We start from the raw sequence: 22,858 nt of genomic DNA, 5'->3' as shown, positions 1-22,858 counted from the left end.
ACAAAGCCCCCAGATAAATGCAGAAATAAATAAATAAGGGGAAGCATTTAGAGTGACTGCTGATGCAAGAGGAGAAGGGATTCTCACAACCCACTGCCCCCGCTGCAAGAACATGCCTTATCCACATTTCCGCCCCTGTAAAATGTCAATGGAATTATTCACATGTTTTATCAACAAGGCTACGCGTGCATCTGCTCCAAGCAGTATGATCCCTCTGCCTTGTAACACCATGTCAGAGTCCCCGCTCTCACCTCTCCTAGCTGTGTGGCTCAGGTCCCCAACCTCTGGTGTTCATCTCTCGCCCACCATGACAAACAGGACATACAGGCTGATACTGTCTTCTCGCAGTTGTTTACAATAAGATATGACCTGTGCCTTTCCCGAGCAATCGCCCCATGGTGTGAATAAGCTATAGTGTAATTAAAATAATATTGATAAAAAATAATATTAATAATAATATATTGTTATTATGTAGCACTTTCTCAAAACTCAAAAACACATACATGCTGTCGTGTATGTAGCACATTTTTATCTTTCAAGGTGTCCACAAGCTACAGCTTTCTAGTAAGTGTGCAGTGCACCAGATGCAAACCACAGTACATGTAGGAATACAACATTTCCCTCTGGTCATGGGAGACTGGGTGGAAATTGACTACATGGTATTTAACCAAATTGTTAGTGTGTCAGTTGTTCAGAAATAAGTAACCATGTGTGGGTGATGTACAAGCAAGCGAGCAAATTTGTATGTATATTTATTCAGTGCTGCATTTGGATGAGCCACCCAGCAAAGCCCTGTTGTGCCATTTCATTTAAAAAGGAGCTCTGTCTATGCAAATCGTTGGAGAAGACATTTTTTTTATCACACACATGAAGATAGTGTAGGAAGAAAATCTATCCTGTTTTATTTCTTTTCAGGATCTTTTGTCCAAGTCGACAGGAACCCAGAGAGCATGACGTTTGTAGTGTATCAACCATATTTCCATTTTTTTTTCGTTATGTTTGTGTCCATTCATGGCATTTGGTGATACATTGTGTGCATGACAACAATGATGAAATAGCCAATCACCTTGTGGATTAAGCCTCACGTAGCCCTAACACTTGGAAATAATAAATTGTGGCAAAAAAACAAACAAAAGCAATTCCACGCAGAGTGAATACAGAGGTGTCTGATAAGAACAACATCATTGCTGCTCTATGTCCTCGGGACAGACCTGCTTATGTCACTTTGTACTGTATGTGTGAGAGTCAGTGTGTGGGCAGCTTGGGTTTAGGCAAACTTCAAGACCAATTCCGTGTGTGTGTGTGTGTGTGTGTGTGTGTGTGTGTGTGTGTGTGCGTGTGTGTGTGAGTGTGTGTGTGTGTGTGTGTGTGTGTGTGTGTGTAATTGTGTGCAATGTTCCCTGGCCAGCAAAAGTGTTGTCATATGCTTGGGAACGTATTTTCAGCAGGGGGGCTGCCCTACAAACATGCCCACAACCACTTATGTGCACCTGCGTATTAATGTTTCGAACAAACATTTTGAAAGATGTATTAGGATTTTCTATAGGTTAATATACTGTACAACTTGTATTCAATTATACTGTATACAGGGTGGGTAGGCCAATAGTGGGTTATTTGCTGCATACAATAATGCAACCACCATCACTTGAAAGGAAACTGTTAAAATGATTTGTATAAGACATAATAGGAAAAAGTTAAAATGATTCTGTGTTTCAAACTGGTCTACATGTACTGCAGCCCCTACAGAAAGCCCTTTCCACACTAATGAGTGTTGTTATCAGTAAGTGGTGCTAGCCGGAAGAAGGTCATGTGATATCCAGCAGAATTATGTACAGGTCAGAGGTGCACTATATGGAACCAACTGTTATTACTGCACTATGTCCCTTTGTTCCTGCTGCACACCCACACGCCCGTAAAACAGACACAAGAGGAGGTGAGCATTGAGCAAGCATGGGTTCCTTCTTACCATACACACCATCATAGTGCTGTTGGTAGCTAATGCATGTACTCACCATTAAATCATGACCTCCTCCTCCTTTTGTTTCTCATACAACTCAACACAATTACCATCGTCATTGATATCCCACATCCTCTAAAATATTTAATATTCAGGATAGGGCTGATAGATTTTCTGACAGCTATTGGGATTGCAATTTGATTTTTGATAAACCTTTTTAAAGTCAAAATTCAAGAGAGAGAGAGAGACTTACCAATCCCAATAATCAGCCTACTCCATTGATTTACTCAGGCAATACTCCCTCCCTTTGTGGTAAATAGGTGAAGGTAAATATGGCGTTTGAATGCAGCTACCATGGAAGAAAACCCATCTTCCTTAGCAATGTAGTGCGTTAAGGCATTTGTCAGTTTGCACTGCCCTTGAGAGCCCTTATCATATGGAGTTAGTCACAATTATTATTGTTTTTTGGACTGGGCTAGAGAATCACTGCTTTGTACATTTCCCCCCATGTTTCACATGTATATGCAGTCACATTGGGCCACTTTTGATAGGTGAGCATGTCTGGTACACGAGGAGGACAGCATGCATTTGTAGATCCTAATTGCAGCCTTCGCAATTTGCTAATCGCTTTGATTAAAATAATGAGGTTGATTTGAAAGCTATTAATCACTCTGCCCTAATTCATGACTAAATAAGAAACAAAGTTACGACTACTAAAAAACGACAACAATATTTAGGTGTTGTTTGATTAACACTGACTCAGTAAAATCAGTTCAAATGCTTCAGCAGGACTGTGTGGGTGTGGTTTAATCAAATTTGATTGACAGTAGCCAAAGAAAAACAAAACAAATGTCATTCATTTCTGATTCAAATGTTGGGTATACCTGATTGGTGGGTTGTAAGTGACATCATAGTGTAGGTTACTGTCACTCAAAGTAAGACGGTGATTGAGATGTTTAGGGGCTTTATCCTACAGTGTATCATCCGGTCTACTGCACTTGGAGATCATATTAAAAAAACAAGGTGTTGACTTACAATGTGAAGCTTCAAGAAGTCTCCGAGACCAGAGGAGCTATCCACCCTCACCAGGACAGCATCCTTTAAGTGTGTGCTGAAGCCAATGGCTAGCCGGTCTGCCCTTGTGCTGGGTCGGTCGTTTGGCGGCCACGTGTATGTGATCAGTCCACCATCTCTCCCAAATATGTACGTTGTTCCCGCTAGAGAAAAATAAAAGGACAGAGAGAGAGAGAGACGTTAACAGTGTACTCCACTTCACCAGGCGCAAACACAGAGATAGTATTAACACACACAAAGCTGGCATCCATGCAATGTGTACAGAGCACTGAGTAATGACTCTGCAAAGAGCCGAGCAACATATCACACTTGAACATCCCTGAGGCACATCTGAGGGCTTAAGTACACTAATAGTGTCTATTGTGAATTGTGCTACAAAGTCTTGTTTATTCTCTGCTATACGTTCAATGTTATTGGGCCCCCTCTAATAAACTTCCAGTACCTTATTCTGGGTTTCCCATTTCACACGTCCTGCATTGCCACAAAGTGTATCATGAAATTATTTCTCAATGATATGACTATCATGTGTGAATAAGAAAAAAATTAAATAAACATGGATATGTCAATGTATGAATACGGGAACATTCCGCGGATATAATGTAGACGGGTGCCGGTGCCGTTTCTTCATAATGCTGCACAATTATTCATTTTAAGTGCCAGCGCCTTCTTCACCTATAGAGGGAAGGGATCAAATTGAATGCTATAGCTAATTGGCAGCCGTGTCCTCGGTGCCCAGGTAACCATCATGCTAAACAGGAACCTCCCCGTCTCTCTCGCTTCACTAGCCCACAGCCAGGCAGCATTATCCAATGACTGGTCTAATTATGCCCTTCTATGACCTCCAAACCAGCTCTCTCCTCGCTCGCTGCATTACCTCGTTGTCTTCAGCAGCTGTATGAAAGGTCTGAACATGACCTGCTAGACGGCAGAGTGCTTCTAATTACATAGGTATTCAGCGAGAAAGAGCCTTGCGGCATATTGCCAGTGACCTAGTCCAAATGATGGTGGGAAGTAAGTCCTCTCTCTCGACTGCTAAAGGAAGTGGTCTGTTAAAAGTGGGAGAGTACAGACGTACAGCCACAGTTTCCGGTTTCGATGGTTGCCAGCCATCCAGGGCTTCACAATGTCAGAGCTATCAGAGCTGTGAAATATATTGTACGTGCCAATTTCTTCGTACATTTTAAAATAACCTTCATTTGTGTTTCATTTAATTTTGGAAAGGACGTGGAAAAGTAGGGTAGGTGGAAGAAAGTGTGTACACGTGTATACCACAGAGAACGAATGAGTATGTGATTGGAAATAAATGCTGGTGAGAAAGCCTGAAAATTAATGCAGCTGTCAGACTTGAAAAAAAAAGCTATCTTCATGAAAAATTAGACGGGGCGTGCTGCTCGCGTGTTACGCATTTACATGTGAGTGTGTGCATGTGTGTGCGTACGAATGAGCGACAATGAGAAACAGCGAGAGAGAGAGAGACAGAGAGTGTTAATATTCAAAGGCGCAGGGCTTAGCCTGAACAATAAATTATAAATCATTCTGACTGTAATTCCAATATTTTCTTGTAAACCAGTTCACAGGGATATAAAACTATCGATATATTTTGCATTTATTTATATATTTCTGTTGTTCACCACAGCGCAATGAATAAAGTGCGTCACTCTACTCTCAAGATCCTTTTCCAATTCCATTCCCCCCTGTTGGAGTCAATACACACTGTCAAACCATTAGCTAAAAAGAATTGTGTCATTAATTAACAATAATGTGATTAACAAATGATGTCGGCATGACATTCAGATCTATGCCGGGATTTATTGTTTTCATAACGCATAACTTGCATTTGTAAAACGTAATGAAATAACACTGTAAGCATTCCTGTTCCCCCCTAATGGAAAAAGCGTTATGAAGCTTGATGACTTCTACTAAGGGAAAGACATTATGTGTAATATATTTTGCGAGTCGGGCTTCATTTCTTTTTCATGAAGTCTGCCGGCTACCGCTGAAAAGCCTTCTTGTTCGGCTAATGCATATCTGATGTTGGCCCCCTTCACAGAGCAATCTCTAATTCATGTAGCTCGCGCTGGACTGTTGTCACTGTCTCTGAGTTTTCCTTCCCCCAGGCCACCAAACACTTGCTCCATGCTCCAGCTTATTATAATTAAGCTCTTTTAAACCATGTCACTGTTGGAACTCACTGGTCCCTTAAGCGTCCATTCCCCCCCTATGTCTATTCATACGGTTTGACACCCACTTCATCCCACTGACAGCTTATTTACTGTTGGTGACCTCTTCACACGCGCGCGCACACACACACATGCACACATAAACACAGGAAACTAAATACAAATAAAACAGAAGAAAAAAAACAATGGTGGACTGGTGTTCAGATTGTGCTAGTGAAAACCTTCAGCCAAATGGATAAACTGCAAGACCTTTTTGTCGAAGCACCAAAAGGTCAACTTGACTAACTACTCTGTGACAAGCAGAATGTAAAAATGGTTCAGAACCATATTCCGTGAGTGCATGCTGATGGGGCTGCTGATATGTGTGGTAAAGTACTGTGCAATCCATACAAACATGTAAGACCAGGCGAACAAGTCCTTGAGGGACTGTTGAGGATTAAGATACATGGAAAAGCATGGCTAATGCACACCTACACGGTAGCAATGTGCGGTGACATGAATTCAGCAGACATGTGCCTTTGTAACTCCAGTGTTGGGAGTAATTATGCACCAGCTCCATATTTGTTATTTGCGTGCTCTCCTGGGACACCGGGCCTGATATGGATCTGTTGTAGTCATTAGATACAGTGGTGTCCTGGAAATACTTGCCTGTTTGTTGTCTCTTAAGCTTGACAAGAGTTTCCGTTTATTCCCTATTCACCCACTGTCCAATTAAAAAAAAACAAATGAAAAGGAAGAGATCTTGGGAGGTAAGGAGCGGAGTTTGAGATAAAAAGTGTGTAAAAGGGTGTAAGCCCTTCGCAATACACAACCTGCAAAATTGAATGTAATTAACATTTCCTTGCTTCATCTATCCCAGCATGCAATACTATCTCCTACATTCGTATGTATTTCCCCAGAGGTGCCATGGTGCAGAAAACAAAGATGCGATGTGCTTTGAGGAGGTACTGGTAGTAGGTCTTGCTCACGGCTATTACAGATGCACCGACCTCCAGCAGAACCTCAAGCCTCCCCCTGTTAAAGGATAATGAATACATCTGTCCTCATGTTGGGATACACAGAGAGCCTGGGCTGCTGGCTGCTGTGTCACTTAACATCAAAGAAGATAAACATTGGCAGATCAAACACTCTGCTTTCATTAAAAATGTAGCAACAACCCAGGAGTTCCGCTGCACTTGGCCAAAGAGGTGTGTGGGATAGTAGACTGTGGGATAGCAAACATGGGCAGTGTTAGAGCCCTATGCTTGGCACTGACTTCTCAATGTCTCAATACATTTCTGCTGGAGCATATATCAAACTGCGCTCCAGGCAGTCTATCTGACCCCATATTATATATTAGCATATCCTCTGCATATTCAGCAGCCTTATTTTACTATTTCCGGAACCGATAAAGATATTGGCAGACGTGCCTTTAAATTCAGAGCACCTTCAGATGGAACAGTCTACCAGCATATAGCAGAACAATTAAGTCATTACATATCCTTATAAAACTTGGTATTACCCTTCCTCAAAACATCATGTTGCTGCCCCTTATGGTAATGTCTTCTTCTTTAAACATCCGCTTAAAACATCACACAGTAGTCATCCCTGTCTCAAGCCAAGTGTTGTTCAGAATGGTTCCGGATTGTAACTCATAGTCCTATAAAGCAAATGTCCAATTACGTTTAATTATTTTCATTTTAATATTATTGTTTTTCTTAAAAGTCAATTTTTATTTTATTTTTTTATTTATTTTTGTGTTGGTATTTACTTTTACTCTGTATGGGTGTTGTGGTAAGGTCAGGCCAGCAGACTGTCTTTCCTCTGACCTCAAACACGGCCATCTTAACGAGGCCTCATATTACCACCTCTGCCGAGAAACTGGGGAGGAATCCAATCATAATTACATAGTTGTGATGGAAATATGAAAAGGCAAGATGACATTATGGATTTGCTTTCTGTCAGAACCCAGCACTTGTGTTTCCCTCTATTTGCTGCCAAGGATTCCCGTAACTGAATGTTACACTAACAAAAATAGATACACCAGATGCGACATACAACTTTTTTTGAGAATAATTCATGATAATTTCCACAAATCTCGTGCATACAATTTCAAAGTGAGATAAACAAATGAAACTTATATAGGCTATACAGTATTTGTATATACATTATATATATATATATATAAATATACACACACATATATATATATATATATATATATATATATATATATATATATATATATATACACACACACACACACACACACACACACACACACACACACACACACACACACAGTATAAACACATTTCTGATATATAAGTTGTATAGGTATACGTTCAACTTGTACGTATATCCTTATAAAGACAGTGACCTTAATGCTGATAACATCTGTAATGTCTGTAAAGCGCTTTAACTTGTCTGTGACAGAAATAAGTAGGTTGAAATTTGCATAAATGTCTGCACAGTGTCCATTCCCAAGCCATTTGAAAGGACAAAACTATAATAAGGATGACATCATTTGGGTTTATCTTTGGTCAGTGCCCCCCTGTGGGAGGAGTACAATTAAAATAAGCTTAATGATGTCTATTGGATTACCATTTCAGTTTCCAGAGGAATCATTAGCACAATTTATGAGGACATTATTACCCAATCAAACACTATGGGTAACTGGTGAAGGAACTATCTCCGATCAATACAGAATATTTAGTACCTTGAGAGAAAATTGTGAACTGTCGTGATCATTTGTTTGCTCCCCCCTCTCTGTGACCTCCCTTTCTCACTGTATTTCACCTTTGGGGAAAATTGAATAGTCTAGTTAAGGAGATAACAACTTGGTAAATAGAACGAGGGGGTTATCAGAAACTCTACTCGATTGTACATCTTAACCCCATGATCTAAAATAATATAAATACAGAAATATCGATAAATCCTTTCATTGCCAGACATACTGTAACACCATTTGAATGTCAAAGGATTGTGTATCAGAACAGCCTTGATATTTTCCCCTGTTAACAAGTCTTGTAGTAATTTCATCATTAGGCAAAGGAATTGCAGGACACAGGAATCTATAGCTGCTCAGCTTTGATGTCAGGGATAAAGTTAAATACGTAGCGGTATGTTTTCCTTTTTTGATTCTAGGATGAAAATCTATTATATTATATATGCATATGATGATATATCAACCATGTTTTGGATGTGAACACATGAATTGGATTTGTAAAATGTAGGTACTGATCGTTTTCTTGTCTGTTGAGCTACAGAATAGTGACCTTTTCCACTTGACTGTTACCATTTGTTTCTTACAATTTATTTGTTCAGTGTTGCTGCTTCTCTAAATATAAAACATCTCTCGGACTGTCAGGTCTGTACTTTGCTGTCGGTGCATGGTATTGGCGAGGTGACATTTCTGTCAGGGTATTTCTTCTCTGTGCCTGTACGGTGTTCTGGTGACATGCTGTGAGCCTCTCTGCTCCAAAGTATAGGGGAAAGGAGCTCTGGTATTATTTGCTTGTCCAGTTCTCCTTCCAAAATCACATCAAAAGGTGTGTGGTGCAATTCAACTGTGATCTGTGCTACTTGTGTGTCTTTACCAAGTAGTGTGTGCATGTAATGATCCTATTGATACGCTCAAACAAGTATTTCTGTGGATATGTAGGCTAATTTGACTTTGATGTAACACCAAGCAGGAAAAAGACGTTAAGTTTAGTAATACATCCACATGTGATTTCACAGCGTACAAGGAACAGGCCAGTGGATGCATCTTGCACTGCCATTGTCCCTGTAGTTTGCTGGTGCTTCTATTTGGCTCTTCACCTAATGTCACTGAACCATTTCTTTCATTTGGCACTGAAGCTCTTAGCGCCAGAGCAGCACAGCAGCCGAGTGTGTAATCTTCTCCCAAGCTAATTACATTTAAAGTGCCAAATATTTGCTTGTGGCATTTCAGCACTTTTAGTACAAGGACACGAGTGTTCCCTTGAGAGAGCTTTTTTTTAAATGTTAGATCCTTTCCGGACTGCTCTATTGTACAGAGTAGTATCAGAGTTGTCAGAGTGCACTGCCGCTGACAAGAAACCCATCGACTGAGGACTGGTAATGAATTCTACGGTGTAGCCAAAGACGCAGTATGTAGACTTTGAACTTCTCATGACAAAAGTCACTTTGCACCCCCTGCCCCATGGGTTTTTGTGCTGTGCCCACTGACATACAAAAACCAGAGCCAGAGTATTTAGAAAAGCAAAATGAAGGACTTCTTGGTTAAAGAGGTGAACTCAAGAAGGATATGATTTTAATTCAAATACCACAACATATTATGTGTGAATTATGTAGGTTTTTTGATCAAAGCAGGACATAGGATTTCAACATTAACTAGTGTATGTTAGCAGTCCAGTCTTACGTTTTTAACTTTAGCTAATTTTCCTTTCCACATAGGCATGTTATAGATTTTTTTTAGATAGATAGTCTTTGCCTATAACTGTAAAATACCCTTAGTTATATGTACAGTTTATTTTTGGTGTTTTCTGGTGGGTGCAACAGTGTGAAAGGTGGCAGGAGGCTTTGCAAATTGGACATTTGGTTACCATACTTATTTCCAAAAAACAATTCACTCTTGTTATTGTTAATTGGTGTATGCTGAGTGCATTGCTTTTGTCTCAGTTAAGTAGTTGAAAGAGCAAAAATGGCCATAATAATTATTTTGAATCATTGAATAATAATAATTAGTTTTCTTTAAATTCCATGTTTTAAGTGATAATAATGTTTCATTTATAAAACAAAACAACAGAAGCCTGCAAGAAAACAGAACGTCCTGTCAGATGTGAATTTGAACTGCTGACATAACCAAATGCTTTGACATGTGAGGTGATTAATTGCTTGTCACCTTTGACTGGCAGCCTCTACATGCTGGAATAATTATGAATTATGCACTGTGAACAACAGCAGCTCTGAAAATAGGACTTGAGACCAAATGTTCTCATTTGTTCGGAGTGTGGGGGGGGCACAGCCTCTGATTGTCTGTCCCGTGGGTACAAATGAAGAAAATGCAGCTGGATAATGGAAACTGGAAAGCAAGGTAATGTGGATACAGGTGGATCCCTGTACCCCCCCCCCCCCCCCTCACCCCTAGCCAATCTCTCTTTCTAAAAATGTTCATTGTTCCACTGCAGTACAGCCAGGTCTTTTCAACACTTTAAACCTCGCTATCAAGCTTTGCTCCTGGAAAAAAAACCTGCTCTATCTTCAGCGGTGTGTGAACGGCCCTTTGGGAGACTAAAGGGGCTGTGGATTGTTGACTCGTCTTAATCCTCACTCAGCACAAACAGCTGCCTCCTTTATAATGGGATAGACAGTTAGAACAGAACCAGTAGACATGAGATGAGAGGTCTCATCACCGGTTGAAGCTGAAACCTTCCTGTACAACATAGAACTGAAATGACAGCAAAACAAAGGTTTGATGTGTGAGGGGCTAGGATTCTCTCAACCAGCTAAAACCACAGGATTGCGGTATTGGCTACAGCATCTTATCCATTGTATACATCCTAGTGATGTTGCAATAGTGAACAGAGAATGTACTGTATATGCGAGCATGGAGTAGTAGAACCTCAGCTATTTTGCAAGCTAGTTTACAACTTGTGCAGTTTTGTCATGAAATTAGCCCACAACCGAACTAAACTGTATACTGCACACTATGCTACATTTTACTTTGCCTCCTTCCTCGTTTATCAATTTAATTTAATTTTTTCCCATTTTTTGAAGTGATACATCCTCCCTTCAGTCTTTATCAGAGGGCTGGAGCTGAGCTATTCTCTTTGCAGTCAGCAGTAAGCAGAGTGGACAGGGGTTCTAAATCAACCCCAGGCCCAGACTGCATGCTTACTTTGTGTTGGCCTAATAAGTCTAGGCATATTGGCATATCCAGCAAAGTCGATACATACTTGTACAGTTCATTGCCCACAGACTTAATATTCCCCACCATTATATCGGCTGTTGGCTACAAGATATTATACACACCTATGCTGATAGAGTGTATGTATTTTAATGTACTTCAATTACAGCAAACGTAGTGAATAATGGATAATAATACATGTAATCAAACAACATTTATTACCCTTAAAACCTTCTCAATAAATGTTGAGTGGTACTAAAGCACACATACAAAACCCAAGCTAGATACAAAAAAGGAATAATTTAAATTGCTCAAGCAGTCACCCTTAGTCTGTAGGCTAGACTAGACACACATTCTAATTAGCCCTTTTACTCAGTATTGTTTTAACAATATCCAGTGACCTATGAGCCTTAAGCTCCTTCTAATGAAGACAATCCCAAAGCAGCATTTCTGCATTGGGCAGCTGACAGTGTCCAACCTGCCTTCATAAGCTGCAAAGGATTAACCCTCTTTCCCCTCCCCTCCCCTTGCTTTGCTAATTTGATGTAATTAAATTAAGTGGAAACTAAAAAGTGGGGCATTGCTGCCTGCCCCAATGATTGGTCATCCTTATTAGAGGGTATAAGACGACAGCTGCAAAATTATAGGAGCAAGTAAACCCAATAAACACAGGGAGAAAGAGAAAACATAGAATCACTTAAGCAGACCTCAGGGTGAGTACAGTGCAAGATGAACAAGTCGGAGAGGGTGAAGGAGGGGGAGAGTGAGAGAGAGAAGAGGGGTTGATAAGAAAGTAGTTTCATATTTGTTTTATACTGAAAGGACCAAAATCAGAAACAGATTTTTCACTTTTTCTAACCTTAACCGTATATTTAAAGTAAAGTTTCTTGGAGTGACTTAGCATACCCTGAACATATTGTATTTGATAACCTCCAGTGGTTTACGTCTCACTTTGCTGCAGTGATGTACAGGTCTGGAACCAAATCACATAATGTTTTGGTGTGAATTACTGCATAGCATACTTCTGAGCACACCCAGCACCATTGGTCAAACGGGCTTAAAACTTTTAATGAGGGCAACAAAACCCTGTATTTCATCTCTCTCTTACAATACTCCAGTGCCACATGTGAGCACTGTTATAGCTAATAAGATTCAGCAGTCTGAATTAACCAACTCCTCTGGGTATCTGGCAGTTTCCAGGAAATGTGTTGCCAATGTTGTGTAGCAGTGTTGCACCGAATTATGTGACCCATCAGATTTTGTGACCTGATTAGGTCTAGTATTAGATAAGTTTAGCGTTATAATAGCAAATAGCTTCATAACACATGTTTTTATAGGCATTAAAAAAGGGTAGTGCCCATATAATGTAAACAGGGCCACACGTTTGTAAAGTTGTTAAAGTGGACCTATTATACTTTTCGACTTTTATGACCTATAAACGTTGTTATAATGATTTATAGTCATGTTTAACCATACTAGCGCATCAAATAATTACGTACGCATTTAGATGTATTCCCAGCTGACCGTCTGGGGTGGCTGTGCAGAGCGCTAAACACTAGGGCAGCCGGTCGAGAAATCACGTGTTCAAATCGGTTCAAATTTCCTGCCATTGCGTCGTCACGATTCCGGATTTTTTCATATATGGTAATGCTGCAACGTGCTGGCGCGCTCCGGCCATGCCCCCACCATCCTGCTCTCAAATCTGCCTTGTGCTGCTGAAAGTGTTCCGGAAGGAAGGTAACCAATCACAACGGAGTGGGGTTTGCAGGAGTGTAGGGGAGTGGGCGGAGATGGCCGAAGCACAGTGTTGACAGGGCATGCTGAATCGCCCAGATGAGAGGAAGCGTTTCCCGAAAATCTACATAGTTTTTTGTGATGTGATTCGTGTCAGGTTGCTCTATAGCAGTTTTTAACAAGAAATGAAGACCAGAAAACCAAAGATTGTGACCCAAACAGATTATTAAATGTAGATACAGAGACCAATAACCCCTTGGTCTTTGTATTCAACCCCCTGTCCTATAATGGCTATCAAGCACAGAGTTAATATAGCATGTTAGTATTGTACAATAAACTTTTAGCAGCCCTAAACTGATACATTTTTTAGTTTGATATAAATTGTGAATCAACATATCTGCCCATGCACCATACTGTTGCAGTGCTTCACCATATTTTCTCCTCCAACTGTTCTGAAGAGATAAGCCTTCACCTCATCATGACAGGAGCCTGGGGGTACCTCTCTCTCTCTCTGTCTCTCTCTCCCTCCATGGCAGTGGACCATCAATTCATGGTTGAGGTAAAGTTATGCCCCCTGGGCTGGTAACATTATGCCATCCATGAATGCTCAGTCGACCAGTGTCACTCACACCCTTCTGCCCCCTCCTCTGCCATGCTTACTTCCCCTAAGCCCAAAGTGATACATGAGCCCCTGCCTTGTGGAGCAGAATGGCCCATCCAGGCAGAGCTGAAAAGACCCAGTGTCTTAATGGAGCAAAACACCCAAACGGGCCCTTTGTTACCCCGACCAGCTGCATATCTGCCTCCCCAGCCAACAGCCTTGGCTCTGATAGAGGTGTCTCACAGTATCGACAGCTTCTAATTTACTCTCTCATCATCACTTGCCTCATTTGCTCCTCAGACACAATGCTCCCTTTCTCTCAGTTCAGGTCAGCCATTTTGTTTGCCAGCAATTTGTTGATTAGATTTTTCAGCATCCAGTGTTTCATTTGAATGCCAGCGAACACACATATCAGAAACAATCAAGCATCAGTCGATTTTCAGCTTTTTCATTGCCGGTTAAAAGCCTCTTTGACTGAAGACGTGCCATCAGACATCAGTGCATTATTTTGTTTCAGTGTGTGTCTGCGGCTAAAAACGGACCCCAACAACACAGGTCTCTAGAAGCTGTTGTCTTCTTTATTATGGAGCCAACAGATGTGGAGTAGGACTGTGGCTCCAATTACGGGAACAGACAAGGATGCTGGATAATTACAAAGAGGAAATGAGGCAGAAATACAGAGTCCAGGGCCGCAGCTCTGATGTGAGACTAGAGACAACTCTGGCTGCCCGTCACCATATGCAGCCAAACTTGCATCAGCAGCACAAATACTGCTCTTACAAAGAAGCTGCTTTAGGATCAGACGGAGCTGCTGTGCTTTACAGGGTGATCATACCTCTTCTTTGGCGCTATTCAAACAAGCAAATACATATGTATAGTATATACTAGACCTGCATAATTACAAAATGCTTGTGCAGCAGTAGGGCTGTCTTTGAAATGACTTAATACTCACGCATTGCTACCGCTATGTTTGAGGGATAATATCAGCTAAAACCAACTGTTTAGCTTTAGCAAATCCCTTTGTAGCCCAAGGCTGTAGGTAGCTCAAAACTGGAGCATAAACAACTCTTCAAAAACTAGCGGACACTCTTTAACACGCTCAGTTTTGTACAATGCACAATACAATACAATATACATGTATGTTTTCACTTTACACAAGTCGCCAAATGGCCAATTGCCTTGTAACATAAGATCATATGTGTTGGAAAACAAACTAATATGTGAATTAAAATGTGTGTTATGCTACACCACAAAACAAGCCTATCCCTTATGCTAATGTGTGTAATGTTCATGTTGTTCCTACATGACATCGCTTAATTTTTACTGTTACTCCTTTTGTAAAGCTGTACCCCGGAGACGACAAGTGTGTCTTTGCCTTAATTGCAGGATTAAACATCTGCTTTTCCTATTGCTGTGTAGACTCATTTTGTAAGTAAGCCTCTACTAAGTGGTGAGATACTATTTAATTAGCTGCAAAACCTCACAGAAACGACACAATATAGTGAACCTGGGGAAGTGCAAGAGAAACAGATCTAAAATAAACAGAAAATGTGTGCTGATGTACCGTGTTGTATGAGAGGGAGCTCGGTCGTGCAGCACAACTACTGACTTAGCGATTTATACAGCTCTGCCTCTGCCTCCCCCTTATCAACAGGCAATGTAGGAGCCATGCCATGTATCTACCAACAAATAAATATGTAACAGAGAAAAAAAAGAAAGAAATGTGCGTGGGTATGTTTTGTATTTCTACACTATGTTTCAAAAATATATGCTAATATTAGCTCACACTAAGGTGTTAGGCGGGCATGTTCTTTATCAGCCCCTGCCAGCAGGCCTGAAGAGATGGCAGGAGCAATGAGGAAGGTGAAAATCCCACACAATCCTATTAGAGTGGATTAGGGGACCGCTTTCTTTCTGTTGCCACTCAGCTGCAGGTGAGCAATTGTAAATTGCTAAAAAAGAATAGTTTCGACATGGCTGGTTCTTATTGAGGTCTCCTATTGTAACACAGGAAAACCATTCTTTTTTTCCTAAAGCTTCCATTCTTTATTTGACGCTATCATTAAGACAGCATACACTAAAATACTTAAAGTTTGGAATTAATCAGTTTTCAACTTAGAATAACTATAGCACTGTCAATCAAACTGCCCACTTATTGTTTTTTTTTTCATGCAGCCCAAAACAGCCGTGTGAAATTTAAGTAAGGCTCATTATCGATCAATTGATCAATCTTTTGCGAGCTGGCTGCCAAAGAGCTGCGGTTGGGTTTTTCCAGGCAGTGAATGCTGAAAGATCTCAAACTCCATATTCTGTATTTCCTTGACCTTTCCCAGAACCAATTAGTGCATCAGGGGAGTCATCACTATACTGTTTGAACTATGTACAATTATAATTTTTTATACCATCCCAGTGCATATTTTTTTTCTTTATGACCCATTTAAATTCCTAACCAATGAAACACTCTATGGAGTGAGAGTTTCCCCATGCATGGCCACATTTGCATATCGCTTCAACTACCTTCACATTCACACTCTTCGGTTTATGACAATGATTCCAAATGATGAAAGAGATGAGAGATGATTTGGGAGAGGGCTGCTGTGTGTGTGTGTGTGTGTGTGTGTGTGTGTGTGTGTGTGTGTGTGTGTGTGCGTGTAGCGAGCTTGTGTGCATTCGTGATTGAATGTGCATGAGTGCGCGTATATACAGGCCTGACTGGAACAGAGATAGCTTCCTCATTATGATGACAGAGATTGAGTCTTCTCCGGGGTGACTGAACTCAATTCAGATTAGATAAAAAAAAATACGTGGGTATTTACATTCTTGATCTTCTCTTTATTTGTTTCAATTCTTCCATTTATATATATTTTTTTCTATTTATTGTGCCGTTCCCCTGGGAAATGGAGAGGCACTTATGGAGTCAATCAGAATGGACTGTGGAGGAGTCTATAAACTGTTTCATTAGCATCCTTAACACCTTGACCTGCGCCACAGCTGTTTCACTCCTCCACACAGTAACTAAAATGCAGGCATGTAAAAACGCAGTTCAGTTAACGAAGAAGCAACTCTATTGTATCGGTTTAAAGTGACACATAACAAACAATATGTCTTGTCTAAAGTTCTGATTGCCAAACCAAATGTGATCATGTCCTTTTGCTAAACAGGAGCGAATATCATATTTGACATATCTGACATATAGTCTTGTTCATCTCTTTAACCTATTTCCCTTCATGAAAATCATTAACGTTTCATGAAATCTAATGGTATTCAAGTTTTGTTTAAATCGAGTGTAGTCTGTCATTGTTACATTGACATTATCTCATTACAATACGCCTTTGCACTTTTGCAGGGTGAACGACTGTGTATGTGTTTGACATCAACATTGCCGACGAACAAAATGGTGCGGTTCACCGGATCATGGCTGCCTCTGCCACTCCCGGGCAAAATGATGAGTATTCCCTCTGCTTGTCAGATGTCACACTGAATGTAAGACTTTAGCTGTAAACATTCACCAGACAACGTATCATTTGTTAAAAAAAAAAACATTTAAAAAAATAGAGCCAGGGGAGTTAAGAGACAGACATAGAAAGAGAGGGAGATGGTCCTGTGCTGACGATGATTCATTCATTGAGTCCCTTATGAGTAGAGCTCCCCGACTCAAACTCATCCTGGACCTATAGTATACGCAATGTTATTGGCCACAGATATCCCCCTTGAGTCAAAGTAGGAAGCTCTTTTTCACTCTCTCTGCCTCTCAAGTCCCTAATCCAGAGACCAGACTCATTAGTCAGCTGACCCCCTCACTGCCCACTGCACGCACAGTCAGGTCTCATTTCCCTTCATGCCAACCGTAGCCTGGTCACCACCGAAACCGCACAGAGACCACTGCAGGCGCATAAAGGCGGCCCACTCTTGTCTGCTCGGATGGGCTCTCCGTTGAACAAACGAGGGAGCTAGGAGGGGTGGGGGGGGGGGGGGTCAGGCAAGATGATGTATCATAAGATACAAGTAGGTTAAAAGAACTAAAGCACAACACAAATATTAATACAAAAAAGAGATTGGCTTTTTTCCTGTGTTCTCTCCACATCAGAGGGAGAGAGGAAAAATGACACGACTGCAGTTTTCACTCTCTCATTCCTGGGTCAATAACTGCCTGTGCTCCCTCTAGAGCAGAGGCACATGTACTCAGATCCCTATCAGGGCAGCTATCATCTCCGCTGCCTCACAGAAGCAGAGATACTGTCATCCTCGCACACTATCGCCGAATGACATCGACTCAGAGACATGGGAGTAATTATATTATACAAGCCCACAACACACTGGCAAGCAAGGCCTACACCAGGGACATTTAACTTTCTCCCACCACTCTCTATTTTTTTTCTTTTCTTTTCTTTTCTTTTGCACTTTCCTCCTTTCTCTCTTCCCTTTCTGCAATGTCCTTATTTCTCTATCTTCTTTTATTTCTTACATTGCCTTCCACCACCCCACACCTGTTCTCTCATCTTTTCTCTGCAGTACCACTGACGAGCAATTGTCTCTTATGCCTTCAATCATTAGCTTTGAAGGGTGGATAACTTAGAAATTGATTGAATTCACTTACATTTGCAGATTTTATCAAACCTATGAGGTTTGAATTACAGAAACCATTTGTGGTTTGGTTGGCAGAGTTGTTAGGTAGGGGTTGCCTCACACGTGTTATAGTAATCATAATTATCATAGACCTGATCTACACATATGGATGGGTAATGATTGTGGAGAAGCAAGTGAGAACGAGGAAGCTACTGCATGTTTTTGCTCAGACATTGAGGATTTCCAAATCACTGCAGACCACAATCTTCTGGATTAGCCAACATAAGAATCCCACTTTCCCATTCACCGCTGAAAAGATGAATTGAAAATAATCTGATCGATAGGATAAGTCTAAAACACCCTTCCCTATCGATCGATCATCTCATCGCATCTATCCGGCCTCAATGAATAAGAAGAGCAGCTACAGGAGAAAATATGATAACCTAGTTAGCCAGCGTATCGGGTATCGTATCCATCTCTGGGAAAGAAGACTATCACCTCAGGGAGTCTATCCATGATGAATGGTATGTCTGCTTCTCAGAGTTGATACTGTCTGAACCTCATTACTGCTAGCCCTAAACAAACAATGCATCAAACTCCAACTCAATTTCATACATCCCGACCATGGTAATTCTCTTTTTCTTTCACATAAATCAGTGACAGAGTTCAATACCAGGGAAAAAACTGATGTGTTCCCTTACAGTATGACGGAATACAGTATAAACTATGTATATAATAGTGTGTGTTCTCCTAGGAAACCACTTACAGGAATTTTTAGCTCATTTCATGGAGAACATTTGGAAAAATGGATGGACAGGCAACCATTAGGGCTGCCAGGGATGCTACAATTAAGCTACATGCTAAGTGAAAAAGTGCATTTCTGTGAAATGGAAATTGGAGGCAATTTGCATATAGAAGGACCTGTCAGCACTCTATTAGCTTTGTTTAGTGTGATCACGTGATACCATGTTAAATGCACCGTGACAACGACGGTGAAAGGCAGGTACACTTACATAAGTATTGCTAATAGGATTAGAGTTTAACATTGGTGATGACACAAAACGTTATGAGAGAGCGAGAGAGAGAGATAAAGTAAGGGATAGGGGGCAAAGAGACAATGATACAGCTATAGTTTGTGTTGTTAAATAATGTGTAATTACAAATACAGTGTGAAAAAAATAGCAGATTGTAGGAGGTTTTTATTAGAGACAGTTTCTGTGTTGGGAGACAGATAGGAATGTTCTGGGAAAATGGCCAGAAACGGTCAACGGCCTAGCAACAGTCTTGATAAGGCCAACAGCTGCCTGATATCAAATGTAGGCTTTAAGTGAGTGTCCCAGAACACAGTGTTGGGAAAGTTCTTTTTCTACGTGAACTAGTTCAAAGTTCAGTTCACACACTTTAAAATGAACTAGTTCAGTTCATAGTTCATGATTCAAAATTCTGAACTAAGTTCACAGTTCAAAAATTAACTAGTTCATAGTTAATTTTTTTCAATATGTTGCTGCAGGCTACTATTTTTCTAAATAATTGCCACATTCCATATAGAACCACAGACAGAAATTATTTCAATAACATCCAGTCCACACTAGAAGCCAGCTGCAGCTTTTACCCCTACAGTATATTCTCAAAAACATGAAAAAGTTGCTGTTTGAATGGTCTTTTTAATGAGGAATTATTCAAACAAAAACGGTTAAGGTGCAAATGTTTTTCTATTTTTATAATTTTCCAAACCTGGAAACAATTCACATAAAATTTGAAAAAAAAATGTGGTGGCAGGTGTTGCCAGATTGGGTGTTTTCCAGCTACATATTACGGGCTGTTTGCGCTGTCTTTTAGCGGGGTTTTCTGTAGAAATCTGGCACTCGATGAACGATTGAACAACTGTAAGAGCGGCGTTCACAAACGCCAGAATGAACGCGTTCGCAAAAACGTTCATGAGGCAGAAATACATACGTTCAGTTCACGTTCGCCCCCAATATGAACGAGTTCATGAACGATCGCTCATTGAACGCGTTCAGGCACAACACTGCCAGAACATGAAGCGGCGCTCTTTACCCCTGCATGGCTACCCCGAAGGACTGTCTCCTGTTTTGCTGCATGTTTCCCAATCCGCTAGGCTGAGTGAGTAAAATAACTGTTTTGTACAAGTGTTTTCAATAAAGTGACCAACTAGACCAGTACCGTATCCGGAAGTGTTTATTCTACCACAAGATCAAACTGGAGGTGCTCTGGCTCTTGCTTTCAGAAATGAGTGAGGGAAAACGGAGCCGTGCATTTTTAACTGCTTCAAGAAACAACCCCATGAAAGAAACAAGCCCCATGGAAGTTAAACCAATTGCAGCACAGCTATACGACAACAGCAGCGGGGCTTTACAACAGCAGGCTTTGGCCCTGGAGCCAGGTACAATGTTGAACAGCATGTCTCCCATTTTGCATTTATGCACCGTGCATGCGCTGATCACCTAAAAATGTAATCATGTTACAGCGAAGGCTTTCTTTTGGCCCTCGCTCCCTCTCTTCCCTCTCATAACAACTGCACAGAGGAGCTGCAACGATAACTAGTATATCAAGTGGGGTGGGTGAATCTACCCTGGAAGCCCCACATGCCCCCGGGGGTCCTCAGGGGACAGCAGGGGTCGAGCCGAGTGTTGTCCGCTCCAGACAGGTCAAGGCAGAGTGGCCTAATTGCCTCTCTTGTTGTCTCAGTAGGCCGGCAAACCTCCTATCTCCCCTTGTTCGTACAGGTAGAACTCTGCCCAGTGATCCAGACCTTAGTCTTGTTTCCGAGTTGTTTCCGTGTCCAATGAGAAAACATCCTCTAAAAACGCCAGTGCTGCTCTGTAATGGTGGTATCACTCCCAACATAGTGCATTTTACTGCCAAACTTTCATATGAGATCATTTTGAAACAGTGTAGATTTGATTATAGTAGCAGTGTGTGTCTACCCATTGGAATCCAGGGTACCTTTAGCATTACGTCAGTGTTAAACCAGTGGTGATTACGTCACTCGAAGAAAAAATAATACCTGGGCAGTATGATGACTAAATAATAAAAAAAACATTTGTATTTTGGTCTTCTAAGTGTTGCGGTGCCTCCTTAAACATCGGCGAGTTTCACATGAAAGAAAATCAAGCAGAAACAAGCAACCACCTCAAAAAAAGGAGAAAAAAAAGTGGAAAATATAATGAACTTGAGTATTTTTCAAACCATTCACAAACATACTGTATTGAAGGCAAACAGTCTGGCATGGCGGATACTTGGGGTGAGGTCATATCATTCCTCATAGTTAAGATTCTTCCTACTTTCTTCTCTTTGCCTGTGCAGTGAACCTTCTAGCCACACGGGCCTGGTCGACACACTCCACCCTGGGCAGGGGCCAGAGCTGGAGGCAACGCGTCTTTGTCTGCTCCAAACACACGGGGGAAACATGGAGCGCCACAACGTTTCTAATCCGGTCTAATCTGGGCACAGTGGAGCATCTGGAGATAGGGATATGGCTAATCTCAGACATTGGAGACAGAGGGCACTTTGCTGAGACAGAGAAAAATAGGGGACGATTTGCTGCGTCTTACAGAGACAGAGAGAGTGTGTGTCTTGGGAAGGGGGATCTTGAATACAAAAAAATAAATAAACAAGACCAAGTCAAATGTTGGGCTTGAGTGGACGGTACCATATACAGAATGTTACAGAGGAAATTAAGATTGCTAAAATTGACACTACAATGAAGATATATATATAAAAAAAAAAAAAAAAACCTCCATCAATACTGTCTGTGTACAGCAACTTCTTGAGGAGAGATGAAAAGGAATACTTACTGTGCCCTGCTCTTAGGGACGCAGGTGATCTGTGGATAGCAATAGGCACAATGTGGTGACGCTTGTTTCCGTGGGAGAGGTGAACGTGGTGGAGGCTCTCCACAGCCCCTGGTTCTGACCCTGCCACAAAGGCCAGGGCCAAGGCAGTGATCCACAAGGCCAGGTGGGTGAGAGAAGCTGCATTCCGGTTTAGGGGCTCAGCCACGGGCCCCAAGGGAGCAAACCGTGTCCTCCAGCCTTCGGACATTTTTCCCAGAGTGGCCAAGCCGAGGCTTCAGATCAAGGCGGAATTTGGGCAAAAAGCCTCACAGCCCCATAACTTCTCACCTTAGCAAAAGCTTGCTATGCTGCCCAGGGACACTTGCACAGATCCACAGAGAAAGAGAAGAGAAAAAAAATAATGAAAAGGGACACCGCACAAAATGTCGGTTGTGAGGAGAAGGAAAAGAAGGAGCCTCCTGCTGTTCTTCAACTGAGTTAGGAAATCCGTAGCAGCACCCAGGGATGTAAGGAAGTCTCATAAATCATCATACAAATAAGAAAAGAAAAAAAACTATCAAAAACATTCACTGAAGAATTTAGGGCAACCTCACACAGCAATGGAGGAATCCCAGCTTGCTCCAATTCCCCCTAGTTCCCTTATTCTCTCTCTCTTTCTCCTTCTGTTAAGCCCTCACAAAATTAGAAACATCTTCTCCAGCGAAAACAAAACAAAAAAACAACTGTTAATAATCCAAAAAAAAGGAATGCAAATTGCCAGAAAGCCAACTTGAGGAGAGTCTGCCAGCCTCTGTGCCTGAAAGTGAATTTGCTTCAGAAAACCAAGACGGACAATCTGAGTTTCCTTGCTGTTCTCCCTCCAGTGGTCTCAAAGGATGTCCAGAGGAATGGGACCATAGTTAAATCCGAGTCTCTTTTGCATGTGTCGGACAGCTGCGGCGGCGGCGCGGGAGAAGGCGTGATTGCACCTGTAAGTTGTGCCAAGTAGCGCACCACCTGTTTTCCCCATCTAGAGATCTCTGCTCTCAATGATACCAAGCGTTAGCAAACGGCGGT

The 22,858-nt window shown here is 41.4% G+C and overlaps 1 protein-coding gene across 23 annotated transcripts in view; it reads right to left on the bottom strand.

The window, feature by feature from the left end:
• LOC307257360 (neurexin-1a-like) overlaps positions 1-22,858 on the bottom strand; it is a gene marked incomplete at both ends in the record, with an annotated part of 267,488 nt that overhangs the window by 90,420 nt on the left and 154,210 nt on the right. For all 23 annotated transcript variants that reach the window (XM_080036562.1, XM_080036565.1, XM_080036561.1 and 20 more), the window contains one exon: positions 2,993-3,174. In XM_080036562.1, coding sequence (XP_079892688.1) covers positions 2,993-3,174 — 182 coding nt within the window. The remainder of the gene's footprint in view (positions 1-2,992; positions 3,175-22,858) is intronic.

The sequence above is a fragment of the Ammodytes marinus genome (genome assembly GCF_949987685.1).
Source record: "Ammodytes marinus genome assembly, chromosome: 11".
Lineage (NCBI taxonomy): Eukaryota > Metazoa > Chordata > Actinopteri > Uranoscopiformes > Ammodytidae > Ammodytes > Ammodytes marinus.
The sequence above is the reverse complement of the archived record's forward strand: the minus strand, read 5'-3'. Positions and strand labels throughout refer to the sequence as shown.